This window comes from Alosa alosa, chromosome 7 (genome assembly GCF_017589495.1).
Source record: "Alosa alosa isolate M-15738 ecotype Scorff River chromosome 7, AALO_Geno_1.1, whole genome shotgun sequence".
Lineage (NCBI taxonomy): Eukaryota > Metazoa > Chordata > Actinopteri > Clupeiformes > Clupeidae > Alosa > Alosa alosa.
Window position 1 is genome coordinate 20,112,232 of NC_063195.1, and position 18,256 is coordinate 20,130,487.

At 40.4% G+C, this 18,256-nt stretch overlaps 2 protein-coding genes and 1 long non-coding RNA gene across 4 annotated transcripts in view; 2 read left to right on the top strand and 1 right to left on the bottom strand.

Annotated features, from left to right (window-relative positions):
• The window catches only part of LOC125298112 (protocadherin Fat 1-like), a gene marked incomplete in the record, with an annotated part of 13,276 nt that extends 6,250 nt beyond the window's left edge, over window positions 1–7,026 (top strand). The window contains 10 exon segments of the mRNA XM_048248796.1: window positions 1,894–2,007; window positions 2,547–2,640; window positions 3,030–3,142; window positions 3,415–3,456; window positions 3,567–3,677; window positions 4,149–4,337; window positions 4,895–4,989; window positions 5,427–5,582; window positions 5,909–6,094; window positions 6,821–7,026. Coding sequence (XP_048104753.1) covers window positions 1,894–2,007; window positions 2,547–2,640; window positions 3,030–3,142; window positions 3,415–3,456; window positions 3,567–3,677; window positions 4,149–4,337; window positions 4,895–4,989; window positions 5,427–5,582; window positions 5,909–6,094; window positions 6,821–6,902 — 1,182 coding nt within the window.
• The window catches only part of LOC125298155 (histone H3-like), a 781,614-nt gene that overhangs the window by 658,652 nt on the left and 104,706 nt on the right, over window positions 1–18,256 (top strand). The window lies entirely within an intron of this gene.
• LOC125298187 lies at window positions 11,478–16,307 on the bottom strand. 2 transcript variants are annotated; one of them, XR_007194174.1, is made up of 3 exons: window positions 16,254–16,307; window positions 14,501–14,553; window positions 11,478–11,700 (listed from the first exon to the last, which is right to left on the bottom strand). It is a non-coding gene; the product is annotated as an uncharacterized LOC125298187 (long non-coding RNA). The 2 variants fall into 2 exon arrangements; XR_007194173.1 differs by having other exon boundaries at window positions 14,497–14,553.

The following is an 18,256-nucleotide window of genomic DNA, read 5'->3' on the forward strand; positions in this document are numbered from 1 at the left end:
GACATATTTTACCAATTTAGGTCCACAGACAAACATAACATTCAAGTAAACAAAAAGTAAGTAAATAAGTAAATAAGAGGGCACATATAATAATGAAAAAATAAGAGCAGCAAAATTTGATTGAAATTGTGCATAGACAGTCAATAAAATACTAGTGCAAAGTCAGGCCAATAAAAGGCTTGGGTAGTTCTGTTTGACCTAAGTAAGAAAGAAAGTGGCATAGTGGTGCAAGTTATGTAAGAGCAGCAGAAGTGTTGTGTTTTCAGGACAACAACACCAAGTTGTAAAGTGTACAAGTGTGCAAGTGTGCAGAGTGGAGAGTGCAGGCGGCCATTTTGGGTCCAATGTCCAGGATTTTATGTAGCTGAGGGTGGAGGGGGAGGAAGGAGAGAGTTCAGCATCCTTACAGCTTGGTGTATGAAGCTGTTGGTGAGTCTGGTAGTGCTTGGGAGCGCAGGCTTCTGTACCTCTTCCCAGAGGGCAGTAGATCAAACAGATTGTGAGCGGGTGACTTGCATCACTCACAATTTTGGTCGCCTTTGGCGGGTGAGGTGGGTGGTGTAAATGTCCTTCAGGGGGGGGTGAAGCACCAATAATCCTTCCAGCTGTGTTCACTATGCTGCAGGGCTTTCCTGTTGTATTCAGTGCAGCTTCCGCCCCACACAGCGATACAGCTGGAGAGGATGCTCTCAATGGTGCCTCGGTAGAATGTGGTCATGATGGCTGGTGGAGCACTTGCTCGCCTGAGTTTCCGGGAGGAAGTACAGGCGGGCTTGAGCTCTCTTCGCCAGTGATGCAGTGTTGGTGGTCCAGGAGAGGTCTTCACTGATGTGCACCCCCAGGAATTTGGTGCTGCTCGCTCTCTCTCCACCACAGCACCGCCGATGGTCAGTGGCAGGTGTTGGGTGTGACCTCTCCGGAAGTCAACAACAATCTCTTTGGTCTTGCTGACGTTCAGCAGGAGGTTGTTGTCCCTGCACCATGTGGTCAGATGGTCGACCTCCAACCTGTATTGAGTCTCGTCGCCTTAGTGATGAGATCCACCAGAGTTGTGTCGTCAGCAAATTTCACTATGTGATTGTTGCTGTAGGTTGCAGTGCAGTCATCGTCAGCAGGGTGAAGAGCAGCGGACTGAGCACGCAGCCTTGGGGGCCCCTGTGCTCAGTGTGATGCTGCTTGAGGTATTGTTGCCAACACATTACTACTTGGGGCCTCTGACAGAGGAAGTCCAGTAGCCAGTTGCAGAGGTAGGTACTGAGTCCCAGTTTGTCAAGTTTGCAGATGAGTTGTTGTGGTATTATGGTGTTGAATGCAGAACTGAAGTCTATAAACAGCAATCTCACATATGAGTCTCTTTTTTCCAGGTGGGTGAGGGCTGGGTGGAGGGCAGAGCAGATTGCATCCCTCTGTAGACCGCTTGGCTCGGGTATGCAAACTGGAAGGGGTCCAGGGTGGGGGAGAATGGCTTTGATATGTGACATGACAAGCCGCTCAAAGCACTTCATGATGATGGGTGTCAGTGCCACAGGGCGGTAGTCATTGAAGCAGGATGGAGCAGTTTTCTTCGGCACAGGTATGATGGTGGCAGCTTTGAAACATGATGGGACGATGGCTTGCTTCAGGGAAGCTTGCTTCAGGGAAGTGTTAAAGATGTCTGTGAAGACATCCTTAAGCTCCCCTGCGCAGTCTTTCAGCGTCATGTAATGTAATGTAAACACTTTTTTGTTTTGTTTTTGTTTATTTTAGGCTGTCTTTTTAAGAACTGGCTAGGGACAACGGATGGAAATTAGTACTCACAAGCTAACTCCGGCTTATTTACAGCTTGTCTGTTAATTAATGAGCATTGTCCTAATTAATAAACAAATAAATAAACCACTCTGTCTCACCCAATAGGATGAGGAAGGACTCTCAAGCACAACAGAGGTGATCATTGACGTCCAGGATTTTGACAACCTGAACCCATATTTTCAACACAATCTCTATGAGACGACAGTGCAGGAGAACTGGGTAGGGGAAACCTATTGCTATCAATGTACAAGAGTAATGTACTATTTGGAAAGCATTACTACTGTATACAAGTAGTAATGAATATACTCTGTATAAATATACAAGCACAGAATGAATACAGTCTGAAGCAGTTTAAATGTACAAGCATAGATTTCCATTTCTCTGTATGTTGGTGTTTATGTTAACAGTTCTCAGCAGACACTTTTGTCCCAAGCGAATACATAGATTTTAATCATCATCAACATAATCAACATTGCATGCCACACGTCACATATTTGATGTTTTGATTTGGCATCTGATTTCATGAGTAGAGGGTCAATAAAGATAAAATAAAGAGTCAAAGACACAATGACAAATACAGTATATGCTTTACCTTATCCAGTAGATAATTTTCACTAAAAGTGTCATCTAAATGCCATCTAAAATCTATAAGCCACATACCTGAGATACATAATGTCATGTAAAGATTTCAACATACATAGATGCTATTGTTGATGATGATGATGATTTGACGCTGAATGTTCTCTCTGCGTGCCCAGATGGGGTCAGTCCCTAGTGTGCACCCAGAGGCAATAAAGGCTTTGGATGGTGACAGAGGCATCAACGAAACCTTAGCCTACAGTATATCATCAGGTACTGTAGCTCACTGATATATAGAAATTGTATGAGGTACACACGTGTTGATGTTAGCATTTCATTAGGTACTATTACACACATGTTGATGTTAGCATTTCATTATACACGTGTTGATGTTAGCATTTCATTATGTACTATTACACACATGTTGATGTTAGCATTTCATTAGGTACTGTATCACACATGTATTGATTTGCAGGGCCTAAACTCTCAATATCAATATTGCACATATGTTGATATATATTAACAGGAACCATATATCAAATATACATCTTCTCTTCATCACACACTCACTGCCTAGCAGTGGAAAAGGGTGAACAATCTACTTCTTATTATTGTAAACACAAAAAAAAAAAAAAAAAATTGTGTGTTACCTTCAACAACAGTGTCTCCAAGAAAGTATCAGAGCAACTTTCTTATTGACTTTAACACCGGAGTTATTGCTGTGGTGCAGTGGCTCGACAGAGAGGAAATCGGCTCAGTATTACTGGGTATAAAGGTATCAATCTGTGGAATCAATCTGTGTCAATCCTAGTCATTTGCTGTCCAATAGACTGATTGATTTCATAAGGCAATAATGCATTAACTAACAAGATTATATTTGGAATTTCATCTTACTGAATAATTGGTAGATAAATAGATAGGTAGATAGATACTGTAGATAGATAGATAGATGGATACTTTATTGATCCCCAAGGGAAATTCAAGAATTGATTGATTGTGATTGATAAGCATATTTCATCTCTGTATTTTTCATTACTAACAATCCAGGCTTCTCAGCAAGATGACAGCCAGAAGACAGCAGACAGCACGGTGAACATTTGCTTACAAACCAATCTATTTTATTCCTCATTTCATCAGGGTAGATAAATTAAATAGTGTTTTCTTTTTTCTTTCTTTCTTTCATTCTTTCTTTCCTATAGCTCTTGGTTCATATTGGGGATGCAGCCGAGGCGCCTGTGTTTTCTAATGACACGTATGCAGCACAGATTTTCAACATCGCTCCATACAAGTACCCTGTCGTAAAGCTCAAGGTAATTATTCAGCTTTTTTACAGTGCCCTGTGCTGTCCCAGCACAAGTTAGAATGCAGAATATGATTGGGTAAACAACTTGACAGTGACTGTAATTCAGCTTACCATTGGCTGATCTGATTGAAGTATATTGTGGGATTGGTGGGATCTCCTCTGTATTATAAGAGTTAATGTGTACCCAGCAAGCTTTCTGAGAATCCTTTACACTTGATTACATAAATAAGACATCAGTGTCTTTTGCTCTATATTCAAATGTCAATATTGTGTTTCTAAATGTACTTCTTAAGGTAATAACTCATTACGGACCATAACCCAAGCCATTACTTAACCAAAACTCAAGGGTGTGTTGTAATGACTTGCATTGTAATGATGTCATATAATATTATAATAGCAAGCAAGTTCTTAGTGTGGTTCAAATACATTAGAAAATACATAGTGCTAATACATAGTGTTTTTTTGTTATCTGCTACAGGCCACAGACCCCGATGTAGGGGAGACAGAGACACTAAGATACTCCCTGGTGGAGCCCAGCTCCATGTTTGATGTAGAGCCCTCTAGTGGTCAGGTGTATGTAGTGTCGGCTGTAGGTGAGAGTGGGAAGGTGAGCCTGCAGGTGAAGGCAACAGACATCCTGGGGCTTTATGACATCACTACAGTGGAGGTGAGTGAGAGTTGAAATACTTTTTTAATCAAACCAAAAGTAACATATACACAGGTAGGTAAAATATAATTTTGTATATTGTTATGTACTTTGTGTATTGGATGTGTATTGGTACTCATTCTTTATGACTATAACTAACATAACAATAAAATAATATTTTATTAGCAGACATTTATGTAAAAAACCCACTTACTGTATAGAATAGATAGACATTCAACAGTGAAATTACCTCTATATGGTTATTGCTTTGCTGTACCACATAACAGTAAGACTAGTAGTGCTACGATGTGTTATTAGATATCATCACTAGTGCTATGATGTGTTATTAGATATCATCATCACTAGTGCTACAATGTGTTATTAGATATCATCATCACTAGTGCTATGATGTGTTATTAGATATCATCACTAGTGCTATGATGTGTTATTAGATCTCATCTGACTCCTCCAGGTCACTGTCATAGAGTTATTAGATATCATCACTAGTGCTATGATGTGTTATTAGATATCATCACTAGTGCTATGATGTGTTATTAGATCTCATCTGACTCCTCCAGGTCACTGTCATAGAGAGCGGCAGCAGCAATGTAGCTGTTCTGTCGCTGAACATGGCGGTCAACACGGTAGAGGACAACGCCCCCCAAGTGGAAGAGTGAGTTTTCTTATGGTCAACACCATACTGGTCATTCAGCACATATACTACCAAGTGGGAGAGTGAGTTTTCTTATGGTCAACACCATACTGGTCATTCAGCATACTACCAAGTGGAACAGTGAATTGTCTTATGGTCAACACCATACTGGTCATTCAGCATACTACCAAGTGGAACAGTGAATTGTCTTATGGTCAACACCATACTGGTTATTCGGCACATAACCTGTTTAATGAGGGATCACCATGACCAGTTTAAGCACCAGTTTAAGCTGTCTGATTGTATGAGCATAGCATAGCCTTATTGTAAAATTGTCTGTATCCTTTCCTCTGATTTTCAGACTTTTTCTTTTCTATTGTCCTCCTTCCCACTTATGTCCATCTTAATCTCTCTCTCTTCTCTCTCTCTCTCTCTCTCTCTCTCTCTCTCTCTCTTAGGTCTCTGGGCAGGGCGCTGGGATGGACTGTGAGGATTATGAGTGTGACTAGCGATGCCGAGCTCTTTCAGAGAGAAGTCCAGCCAAAAACATATGTCAGTCTCATTGCCATGGAGCCCGACAGCACAGCAGTCCTGCCTAAAGAGGAGGTCAAAGAGTACGGCACACCCTCCATCTCTCTTGACATTTAAGAAAAAACAGGAAGTCAATCAATTAATTAAAATGCAACAGGAATTAAGTCCAAATAAGATAGAATGACTCTGTGGTAAGATATAAAACCTGGCCATAAAGACTGTTCATAACAGTTTTGGCTGCTGTTTTCAGTGACTTACACTGTATTTGTGTGAGTGTTTTACACTGTGACTTACACTGTATGTGTGTGTGTGTGTGTGTGTGTGTGTGTGTGTGTGTGTGTGTGTGCACTGTATGTATGTATGTATGTGTGTGTGTGTGTGTGTGTGTGTGTGTCCTGTCGTTGCCCAGGCGGCTGCAGAGTGAGGGGGAGAGTGTGAGGACTGAACTGGGGAAGGTGTTTGGCCCTGGGCTGGTGGTCAGTGTGGAGGAGGGCTCCACAGGCACAGGTCTCCGCTCAGACAACCAGGTCACCGTCATCACCCTGGGGGCCTTCCTGGCTCTATTCATGGCCCTGGTCCCCGTCTCTGTGCTACTGTGAGTTTGTGTGGTGTTTAAGAGAAGGGTGCACTAATAGTAGACATGGAGATCATCTATTTACTAATAATGGAAGTATATTAGTATGAGAATTATAATATCTGTTGGCATAGTGGTCTGATAGTGGTAGTTATATACACACTTATGGTGTATGAGTTCACAGCAGGGGCAGTGGCAACACATTTTTCGAGTAGACCTATTTTATGTTGAAATATGTTTTAAAGACATTTAAACATAGACATTCAAACATAGACATTTAAACATAGACATTAGACATTTGGGGGCAGCCGTGGCCTACTGTTTAGCACTTCGGACCTGTAACTGGAGGGTTGCCGGTTCGAACCCCGACCAGTAGGCATGGCTAAAGTGCCTTTGAGCAAGGCACCTAACCCCTCACTGCTCCCTGAGCGCCGCTGTTGATGCAGGCAGCTCACTGCGCTGGGATTAGTGTGTGCTTCACCTCACTGTGTGTACACTGTGTGCTGTGTGTGTTTCACTAATTCACGGATTGGGATAAAAGCCAAAGACCAAATTTCCCTCACGGGATCAAAAGAGTATATATACTTATACTATTTATTTTATTCATAGGTGTATTACTTGTATGTTACAGTATACTTGTTTGTCTTTGTGCAGAATTTGAAAGACTATTGGACAGATGTGTGACATGTTTTTTTTTTTTAATTGAATTGGGTATAGGTGATCAGTATGAATATATTTTGTTCACAGAACAAGACGCTTCTCCAAAGGAAATGGCAATGAAAGGGCTTCACTGACTTTGGAGACGAATGACATGTTGACTCGAATGTGATGGAAACACCTGATGTGATGTTGTTGTAACCTTCAAAACACATTTGTTTGTATCTTACACCATTTCTATTAAGAGTAAACCTCTGTTGGAAATCTGTCAGTAAATGTACTTGTTTTACAAACTACATTTAATGTGATGTTGGTTATTTTGTATTGAAGTGAACAAAAAAAAAACAATAGGGAAACAACCCACTGCAGAACTTCCCTATACAGACACAATCAGAGGAACAACTTTATTTAAATAATCAAATTAATTTATGATAATAATAATAATAATAATAATAATAATAATAAAAACATGTTTGCAACCTGTTGCTCCATGGATTGCTTAACTGAAACTACTTCATGATCACAAGAAAAAGCTGTTAGTTAGCGGCATGAAATGAAAGATGTCTCTTAGCAGAAATCTACTCTCTCAATATTCAGTATTTATATCCAAACAGCTCAACTCAAAGTTATATGTAAATTAGCGGTGATTTTGCAGATGCCACTGCTCGAGCACAACGCATGCAAGGTGATGATATTTTAATCATTTATAGGCCATGAAAGGTTCATGAGGATGATAGGCATATAGATGTCCACTTTATACCTCTAATATTGTGGAGTTGTTTTGTTCTAATTGCACAAACAACAAACAAACAAACAATGAAACAAACAATGATGTGCGAGCAGACAGTTTGTAACTAATTCTACTGTATCTCTGTACATTCTGTATAACCCTTTCCTTCGGCTGTTGTGTGCAGTGTTCTAGTGTTGGTGTAGTGAAACACAGCAGGGGAAGTGGTAAGCTTCCCGTCAATGATTGATATCTTCCTCTTAATGCGAATATCATCCCCTTCTTTATCTGTCACACATATTATCGTCATCAGTCTCTATTACAACTAAAAAGAAGCTGCAATACTGTTGACGCCTTGCTACAGTAAGGTACATGTAGGTTTCATTCTCTTCTCTTAGAATTTACATTTTCAAGTGACCATCATGCAGAATATTGTCATTTCAGTTTTAGTACAGGCATATCCAATGTGGTCTAGCCTGGGAATACCGAACCTTGTGGGCAAATGTGGGATTTAGGCAGGCTAACCAGGCTAGTCTAGTGGTGCATTGTTATAAATGTATTGTTTTACTTAATGTTGGCTTTGCTTCTGCCAAAACAAGCAAATATATATATAATTCATACAGTTAGTAGCCTACTATGATCTCCAATAGTGATGTCATCAACTGTTTACTACAGATATAGCCAATGTTTTTTCAATGCTAAGCTTCAGTTGTCACATTGAAATTTTGAGTCTATTTACTGCAATGCAATGTAATGTAGACTGTTTTGTTAATTACAGCGCACAGCCATGTTTCTTAGAGGAGGAAATCTCTTTCTGGTAAAATACCTTTTATGCCTCCCAGGTGGGCAGCCGTGGCCTACTGGTTAGCACTTCGGACCTGTAACCGGAGGGTTGCCGGTTCGAACCCCAACCAGTAGGCACGGCTGAAGTGCCCTTGAGCAAGGCACCTAACCCCTCACTGCTCCCCCGAAGCCGCTGTTGATGCAGGCAGCTCACTGCGCCGGGATTAGTGTGTGCTTCACCACACTGTGTGTGTTTCACTAATTCACGGATTGGGATAAATGCAGAGACCAAATTTCCCTCACGGGATCAAAAGAGTATATATACTTATACTTATATGTAAGACATAGTTCATTGTTGCATTCAACATCGTAGCAACCACTTTGTAGCCTATGCACTGGTAATTCCTCTAGCATCTCTCGTAGCTTATTGTATTCTCTGGCTGATTTGTGTTTCAACATTGCAATCTGTGTTTTAGGACCGACTCTATTGTTGTGGTGTTCATCCCTTGCTTACTGACACATGTCGCTGCTATTTCAACCATATCCCTGAAAGTTACCCTGACCTCAAACATTGAATTATACAATATCATTACAAGTAACTACAGTAACTGGTGTGCTGCACCAATGCAATCTATTAGCTGTATTAAATATTTCTATTATACAATTGTTTATTTATCAGACAAATTTATCCAAAGTGACTTACACAATAGTATGAGTGTCATCAGTATGTCTGAGTAATGGTTTTGTTTGATTCAGTCCTGCAGGTATCTGTGGCCTCAGGTACAGTGACCGAAGGAGAGAGTGTGACACTGACCTGCAGCACCACCTGCAGTCTGAGCAACAACCCCACCTACATCTGGCTCAAGAGTTCAAGGAATGTAACCAGCAACTGCACCACCGAGAAGAACACACTAACCCTTGACCCAGTCAGCAGTGAGGATGCAGGCAGCTACTCGTGTGCTGTTACAGAACAGTTGGTGTTGTAGAAAAGAAAAAAAAACTGGATGAAGTATAGACAAAAGTGTTTTAGGTAACGTGATCTACAAATGTGAGGAACATTTAAAAATAAGGAAATCATAGATAGACATTTCTAATTTACAGATTATGTTGTACTGTATATGCCACAATTGTGTTAAAGCAACACAAAATAGTTTTTTGTACCTTAAAATAATGTTTCCAAAATCGTTTCAGTGGTTCATCAACTTGTAACAGGGTGAACGGCACTTCTGCATTCGCTTTGCAGCCCTCTATCGGCTATAACCCAGCCAACATTTGTATATGGGGCCCATGTGGGTACCATATGTGTTGCCAATATGGGTCCAATATGGGATTGTCCGCGGGTTCCATAGTGGCCCTATGTCATTTGCCCACATGGGCTCCATGCAGGATTACACTGGGTTTTATTTGGGTCCCAACTGGGCAACATACGCTGGACCCTTCTGGAACCCAGCCTTAAAATCTACCTGGGTCCTACATGGGTACCTCATGGGTTGAAATATGGGTTTTTTGTGGGATTGTCCGCGGTTTCCAAAGTGGCCCCATGTCATTTGCCCACATGGGCTCCATGCAGGATTACACTGGGTTTTATTTGGGTCCCAACTGGGCAACATACGCTGGACCCTTCTGGAACCCAGCCTTAAATTCTACCTGGGTTCTACATGGGTACCATATGGGTTGAAATATGGGTTTTTTTGTGGGATTGTCCGCAGTTTCCAAAGTGGCCCCATGTCATTTGCCCACATGGGCTCCATGCAGGATTATACTGGGCTTTATTTGGGTCCCAACTGGGCAACATACGCTGGACCCTTCTGGAACCCAGCCTTAAATTCTACCTGGGTTCTACATGGGTACCATATGGGTTGAAATATGGGTTTTTTTGTGGGATTGTCCGCAGGTTCCAAAGTGGCCCCATGTCATTTGCCCACATGGGCTCCATGCAGGATTATACTGGGCTTTATTTGGGTCCCAACTGGGCAACATACGCTGGACCCTTCTGGAACCCAGCCTTAAATTCTACCTGGGTCTTACATGGGTACCTCATGGTTTGAAATATGGGTTTTTTTGTGGGATTGTCCGCGGTTTCCAAAGTGGCCCCATGTCATTTGCCCACATGGGCTCCATGCAGGATTACACTGGGTTTTATTTGGGTCCCAACTGGGCAACATACGCTGGACCCTTCTGGAACCCAGCCTTAAATTCTACCTGGGTCCTACATGGGTTGAAATATGGATTTTTTTGTGGGATTGTCCGCGGTTTCCAAAGTGGCCCCATGTCATTTGCCCACATGGGCTCCATGCAGGATTACACTGGGTTTTATTTGGGTCCCAACTGGGCAACATACGCTGGACCCATCTGGGCCCCAGCCTTAAATTCTACCTGGGTTCTACATGGGTACCACATGGGTTGAAATATGGGTTTTTTTGTGGGATTGTCCGTGGGTTCCAAAGTGGCCCCATGTAATTTGCCCACATGGGCTCCATGCAGGATTACACTGGGTTTTATTTGGGTCCCAACTGGGCAACATATGCTGGACCCTTCTGGAACCCAGCCTTAAATTCTACCTGGGTTCTACATGGGTACCACATGGGTTGAAATATGGGTTTTTGGTGGGATTGTCCACGGGTTTCAAAGTGGCCCCATGTAATTTACCCACATGGGTTCCATGCAGGATTACACTGGGTTTTATGTGGGTACCAAATGGGCAACAAACAATGGACCCATCTGAGGCCCCAGCCTTAAATTCTACCTGGGTTCTACATGGGTACTACATGATTTAAATAATGGGGTATAGGAGGGATGAATCTTGAGGTTCTATAGTGGCCCCATACCATTTCTCCACATGGGCTTCAGGCAGGATTACAATGGGTTTTATGTGGCTCCAAACTGGGCAATAAATGCCAGACCCATCCGTGCCCCACCTTAATATTCTGTCTAGGTTCTACACATTGGCCAAATGGGCTGCATGCAAGATTATAGTTATTAAGTAGGGCAAAGCTGGGCAATGCATACAAGATCTTGGTCCCGTCTTCAATGTCATATGGCTCCAACATTTACAATAAAATATAATTAAAATCCCAATGTTTACAACATACACTATAAATACCAATCCAAAACCAGACCCATTTGTAATTCACTAGAAAATAATATTAGTCACTTCCAGGGGCTATGGCTCTAAGGTCCCACCAAACAGCAGAAAAAAAGCAGCCTAATTTTCTTTTTTCTGCATTTAATAATAATCATTTAATAAATTACAACACAGAGAACATCAACATCAACACAGAGAACAACAACAACAACTGGTTACAAACAGCAATGCCTAAATTGAATTGAATTAAATCACTTCGCCACTCTGGCTGCCCTCAGCCCTCCCCTGTCCCTTGCCCCAGTAAACCATTTCCCTAATGACCGTTCAGCCTCCTCTGATTTGTAGTGCTGGTAAGGGGGTTCTTCTTGAGGGCCTCTGTAAAATAAAATTATATTTAAGATTAAATGCTTGGATATGAGTCTTTGTCATTATCAGACAGGAAATCAACATACTCATATATACATTTCACATAATTCCATGTTTAATTTTTTTGAGGATGCATTTCAAAAAGCAACAAGCCCATCAAATTGAATTAGATCAATTCAATTCAGATGCTTTCTACTGACTACTAATTGCAAAATGATTTAGTTCATGAGCCAGTTGGGCCAATGTAGTGTTGCCGCGCTTCAAAGTCAATATTTTTACTGTTTGTAATCAGTACTTTTTGGTTGGACCACCTGGTATTTTGGGGGTTATATTAATGTACTGAAAATATGTTTAAATTACACAGGTTTTGTAGATTAAATTGAGGCATTACACATGTGGATTGAAATAGCTTCAAAGAAATTCTAATACTTGGACAAGACAATATACATGTCACATCATTGACCCAATTACAATATAATAATTATAATTTAATGTTAATCTGTTTTTTGTATTTTGTGCATCTCTTTGGATAATAGGTCTGCCAAGTATCATAAACATGTTTCAAGAACAATATGTTTAACTTCATACATTGTAACATTTATGCCGAACCTGCCCCCCTCAAGAGGTGTATTACTGAGACAAATTAGCTTTCCATGGGCTATTGACAGTCAGTTTTGTAATGCTTCACATTGCACTTACTGGATTAGTATCAGTTCAATACAGAGCTTCTAATGATTTGAAATTTTACCGAACAGTAGGCAACTCTATGCTGTATTGTTGTGCTAATGTTAGCATTAGCTTGTCTAGAGCTTGCTAGCTTTGCCTAGCACAGTGATTGGCCTTATCATCAATAAATGGGGCGATTGCTCTGTACTAATAAGATCGAGCCAGGCAGAGAGTATAAATATGTGTATCATCTTAAAGTGTAATTCTGGAGAAAATTGAATCAGGGTCTTTTTTTTCTGCATGAAAAAAGGTCAAATAAGTTAGTCCAAAGACATTTTTTTATTTAGAGTTTTTGGGGTGGGGGCATACATTTTACAAACCAAAATCGTATTTTCCTTATTACAGGCATCAATGAGAGAGAACAACACTTAAAGGGATATTCCACCATTTAGGGAATTACACTCAGTAATAATCAAGGAACACCATGGAGCAGCAGCACAATGATATCATGCAGCACCTGAAAATAGTTCCGTGAGGGCTAACTTCTAGCAACAAGGTTGAGCTGCAGCAGACAAATTGGTTAGTGACTGGATTATTAAGCCTGAATGAGAGTATAGTTCCATGTCAAATCAGCCTAGAAAATTGCCACGTTTCATTTTCAATTAGTCTTATTACACGTTCTAACTTGTGAAGAGACACGTTTTAAATAGGAAAATTACCGAAATCTTAGTCACTTTTAAGCGTGATGCTAGCAGGCGAGATGCTAATGGTCTAATCCGATTCAATGATCTATGCTAGGCTGGAGCTAAAAGTGGTATCCACATACTCAGAGAACGGCTGAATGAACTTGAGAAAGGTAAAAATCAATTGTTTAACTCAAAGGGAGGTGGAAAATGAGTGTAATTCTCCAAATGGTGGAATATCCCTTTAAAGGAGAATTCGGTGTGATATTGACCTAAAGTGTATTGAAACATGATACCGAAAGTGTGAGCGTTATGTCTCATAGCCCATCTCGGCTTGTCCCCGCCATCTTGAATTTAGTCACGATAAATTCGGCGACGAGTAAGAATGAACAGGTATGATGAGGGATCAGATTCCAAAAATAATTCAGTGGAAATGCATGGATTCCAGTTGCTGCTACTGGAAAAAAAACTGGAATCCATGCATTTCCACTGAATATTTTGAAAGTATTCACCTTTGTTATGACACTGCCATTGAGCCTGCTCATGTTTTCCTTGAATATTTACTTCTCAAAATCAATGGTCAAAGTTCTCGAGATCCAGGGGCTTCTCGTAAAACTTGATTGGAGTCTATTACCTGTGCCTAAATTAATTCACTGGACATTCATATTATTAGGAGAGGCACACATCTCTTTATATAAGGTGTCAACAGTTGATGGTTTATGTCAGATTTTTTGGTAAACCAAACCCTACGAGGTCGAGATAATTGTCCGTGGACCTGTGAGACAGGGTTGTATGAAGACACAGATCTGGGGAAGAGTACAAGAAAATTTTTCGTCTTCACACAACCCTGTCTCGCAGGTCTACGGACAATTCTCTCGACCTCTGCCGTGGCTAAATTTTCACTCTGACATACACCATCAACTGTGAGACCTTACAGTATATAAAGAGATGTGTGCCTCCTAATAATGTCCAGTGAGTTCATTTAGGCATAGGTGGACTCGAATCAAGTTGTAGAAGCATCTCAAGGACCATTGATAGAAGTAGGATGCAAGGATAGTAGGATGGAAAGTGTCATTACAAAAGGGGTGAATACTATGTAAATGGTATATTTCAGTCTTTCATTTTTTTATACATTTGCAAAACACTCCAAACACTAGCTTTTTGGTGGGGTGTTGGAGTATTGTGTGTAGATTGATAAGAAAAAATAAATAATTTAGTCAATTTTAAGATGAGTCTGAAACATAACAAAATGTGGAAAAAGTATAGCACTGTGAATACTTTCCGTATGCACTGTATGTAGATCAGATACTGTATTGAGGGTGACTTATCACATTGAAATCTCAATCTGGCAACCAACGAGAGGCTTGACTAGCGATTAAAAGGAACACTTGCCAATGTTTTGAATGTGAACATTCTGACAATCCTACATAGCTACTTAAATGAAATTGACACTTACTTACTTGGGAGGGACAGAAAAACGCTTTCCAGTATGATCTGGAGATTAAACAGTAGCCTATAGGAAAGGGGAGAAGAAACAAAAGATGGAAGTTCAGCAGCACATTCATTTTCTTTCAACAAATACTGCATGCTATATCATCAACTAGAAAATCATTATTATTTTTTCATTAAGAAGTACACTTTCATGAATAATTGTGTACTGGGCAATAGTAGGGAAAGTATTTAAGATTTTTGGTTTGAATAAAAATAGCAGTTTTAACTACAATACAAGTTCAAATACAACTACAATACAAGTTATTTTTTTATGTCTGGGCCAAATTCAGACAAGAGGTGTTTACATGATTACATTTAGGTTAGGGTTTTCATTTTTTATCAAAGATCAGACTTAATTTAGTAGTTTGACATGGTAGGAATAGCATACAAAATGTTTGGACAGTTGATCCCGAATTTGGTCAAACAACAAAAATAAAAGCCATAATCAAAGACCAATGATAAAACAGTTTAAAATTATCGAAAGAGACAAGTGCAGTAAAATTAAAGTATGAGATAAAGTTTGATATGGTCAATATCTGGAATTTAGCAATAGGCTATAGTCGTGGATCATAATATATAGGCCTATAAAATGATGGGATAACTAACCTAGCAAATATGTTTAATATTCATTATGAGTAGTTCATAAATTGAACTGGACCATTGCATGAAGAATGTAGCCTGTTAGGCTACAGCTTTATTCAAGAACACCATTGCAGCCTACAGAGCAGAGTTTTTTTTTATGTGCATTTGATAAGGTCTGCTGTTTAGTCCAACATAATTTGTTGGTGTGCAGATGGATGCAGAACTGCAATGTAGGCTGATATAGTGAATGATTGAATTGCATGTAAATTCAAAGTAAAATTTTATCATGAACCGTTCATCAGAGTGGACGAGCAAGAGGCGCCATTGGAAAGCTTAAATCGTGTAGTTTCGGTTTTGCTTTTTCGTTTAGTCTTGAATGTGCTGTGAGGGAATGTGCATAAGTGTGTACAAATATTTCCATGTACATGACTAATGCATCTTCTCTGCCTGCCTTGCCTAAAGGTTACTGCTAGACCCGCCAACTCTCTATCAAAACGTGGGGGGGCCAGATAAGACTACAACATTCGTTACCTCCATTTCTCTGGCTAGCCTTCCACTAGCCTACTTTCAGGCATGCACGGGCATGCATAGTTCAATTAAATCTGGCTCATGAAACGAAATGCAATTTAGAAGGCTCTTGAGTGTATTCTGCAAAACATACAATTGTTATTTAGAAGAAGAATGTTGCAGCAAGTAGCCTAGAAGCTCATCTATCTAATCTGATGAAAAGTGCTGCCTTCTAGCCTGACGAGCCAGACCCACATTAAATGTAATTTGCTGCCGCTTAGGGTGCGTCTAGATTTCTAGGCTAGCTGCCTTCCCTAACTCAGCTGTAAAACCTCACGTTAGAAATTATCATGCAAGATCCGAAATACTTATGCTACCATTTAAACTCAAACTTTTCAGGCTTTGAGGTTATTGTAGAATAACCAATAAATAAAAAAGAATGTGTTCAGTAGCACTAGCTGTGATGTCCATTGACTTACCTTAATAGCTCATGAAGTAGACCTAGTAAGGCTAGCAAGAGTTCATAATAGCACATTGTGTAATTTAAATTATCAGAACACAGTCGAAAATGTTGTAGCCTACATAAGCTAATACTTTTTACACAACTTATCAATGAATCACAATTGTACTTACCTATGGAATCTTTCGACGATGAACGTTAGGAGGAGTGAGCCCAGGTCAATCTCCAAGATATCACTATGATAACGCGTTGATAACGTCAACTGATACTTTGGGTGACGTCGACATTCAAAGCAGAGCCCACCCCGAAACATGATTGAATAAAATAACTATGATAGTCCACAGGTGAACTGCCTGTACATTTGTCAATGAAAAGTAAATACAAAATAAAGCTAACTACACTATAAACCTAGATTTTCTAAAATCTAGGTTTATACATGTAGGCCTATGTGCTAGAACTCTGTGCATTCTGCATTCTGCATGTAGTATGGAATCAGTGGTCAACTTTTACATTTTTAGATATGCTAGTTGTAGTAGTTTTAGGCTAATAATAATAATAATAGGCTATGTGTTTAAGTGGTCTTTGGGGACACCGCGGGTATGGAGAGGCAGTTGTGACATAGGTTGTTTTGGAAGGCCCTGTCTCCAGAGAAATAAGAAACGGTTAAACCCTACAGGATGAGGATGGTGTTTGTCATCAGCAATGAGGGCATTGATGGTGATATTGATGACGGCAGGTGGGCTCTGAAACTGGATTAGACGGGATCAAAGAGCTCATGGTTGGACATGTAGTGCTGGAGTTGGGCAGCCACTGCTCTTTCCAGGTTTAGACTCAAGAAAGGGGAGGTTGGAGATTAGGTGGTAGTTGGGTCCGCTCAGAGTATGATAGCTGGGTATCAGGACAGAGACTTCCAGTTGATGATGTTGAACAGAGGGTAGGAAGACAGGCCTTTAACAGGGTGGGCTTGGTCCAGGTAAGAGGTCTTGATGTTGGCGCGTGTTCCATGAACTGTGATGTGACCTCTTTGATTAGCATTTTTTAGACCAGTGTTTCTCAACCTCGGGTCGGGGAATCAAATTTGTGTTGCGGAAATTCTGAAATGGTTGCAAGAGTCAATAACCTGAACCTTAGGCCTGATTAGCTTTCAGCCTTTGTCTTAGGGTCACAAGTGGTAGGCTATGTTTAAATTTGGGTCACAGAGCAAAAAAAGGTTGAGAACCACTGTTTTAGACCAGGGCAGTGCTATAATGAGCAGTTCAAATTGCTCCAGCGCTAGGTGCTGTTACTACAGTTGAATGTTGATTCAATGATATAACCATTTTAAGTCTAACTCGTCGGTATTTATGGTCACACTGTATTGGTGCTCTGTAGACCAAGGTTGAAGAGGGAAATGGAGAGGTGCACAAGGCCTACCTGGTGTCAAATATTGTGTGGCTTGCTGTGAGACCCTTTGAAGCACCCCCAATCTCTGAACTGCACAATGTTTTAAGTCTAGATTAAAAATATTTCTACAGAGCCTGCTTTCCCTTACATGTAATGGAAGGCCATTCCACAAGTAGGAAAGGCAATTGCTCTCTGAACAAAAGATTTTTCATGAAATGAATTGAATGTTTATAGACCAGCATCAAAAGAGTGCAGTGGCAGTACAGCACCCTCAGTTCACATATTAAGTCAGCCCTTGCTTGTAGAGTGTGCACTATGCAGGGTTAAAAAAGTATTAAAATTAGCACCCACAACTGGCCAAATGCAGGTAAAAATCTGCATTGGCCAGTAAAATCAGATAGCCAACCTCAATGTAAACTTTGTGCACTTCAGATTTTGTCTACATTACATAGTTAGCCTCCTTTGTGCAATTCTTTTAAAGACCCTGTCCCAATGACACTAAACATTGCATATTGCTCATTGCCAGAACTATTGTCCATTTGTGTCCTACTTAACACCCTTGTAGTCAATCCATATGAATTTGCCTGGGTATATGCCCATTTTAAACTACAATGGTACACCTACATGGGCCCATTGTGCTGACTACATGTATTGAGTAAGGGATAATGACATAATTCCGGTCATTATCCAGAAAATAAGTCCTGAAAGGGCGAACTGGACTCCAACACAAAACGGATTTCAGCCTTCATTATTATTTAAAGAATATTTCACCATAAAAGGCTGGAAAATCCTA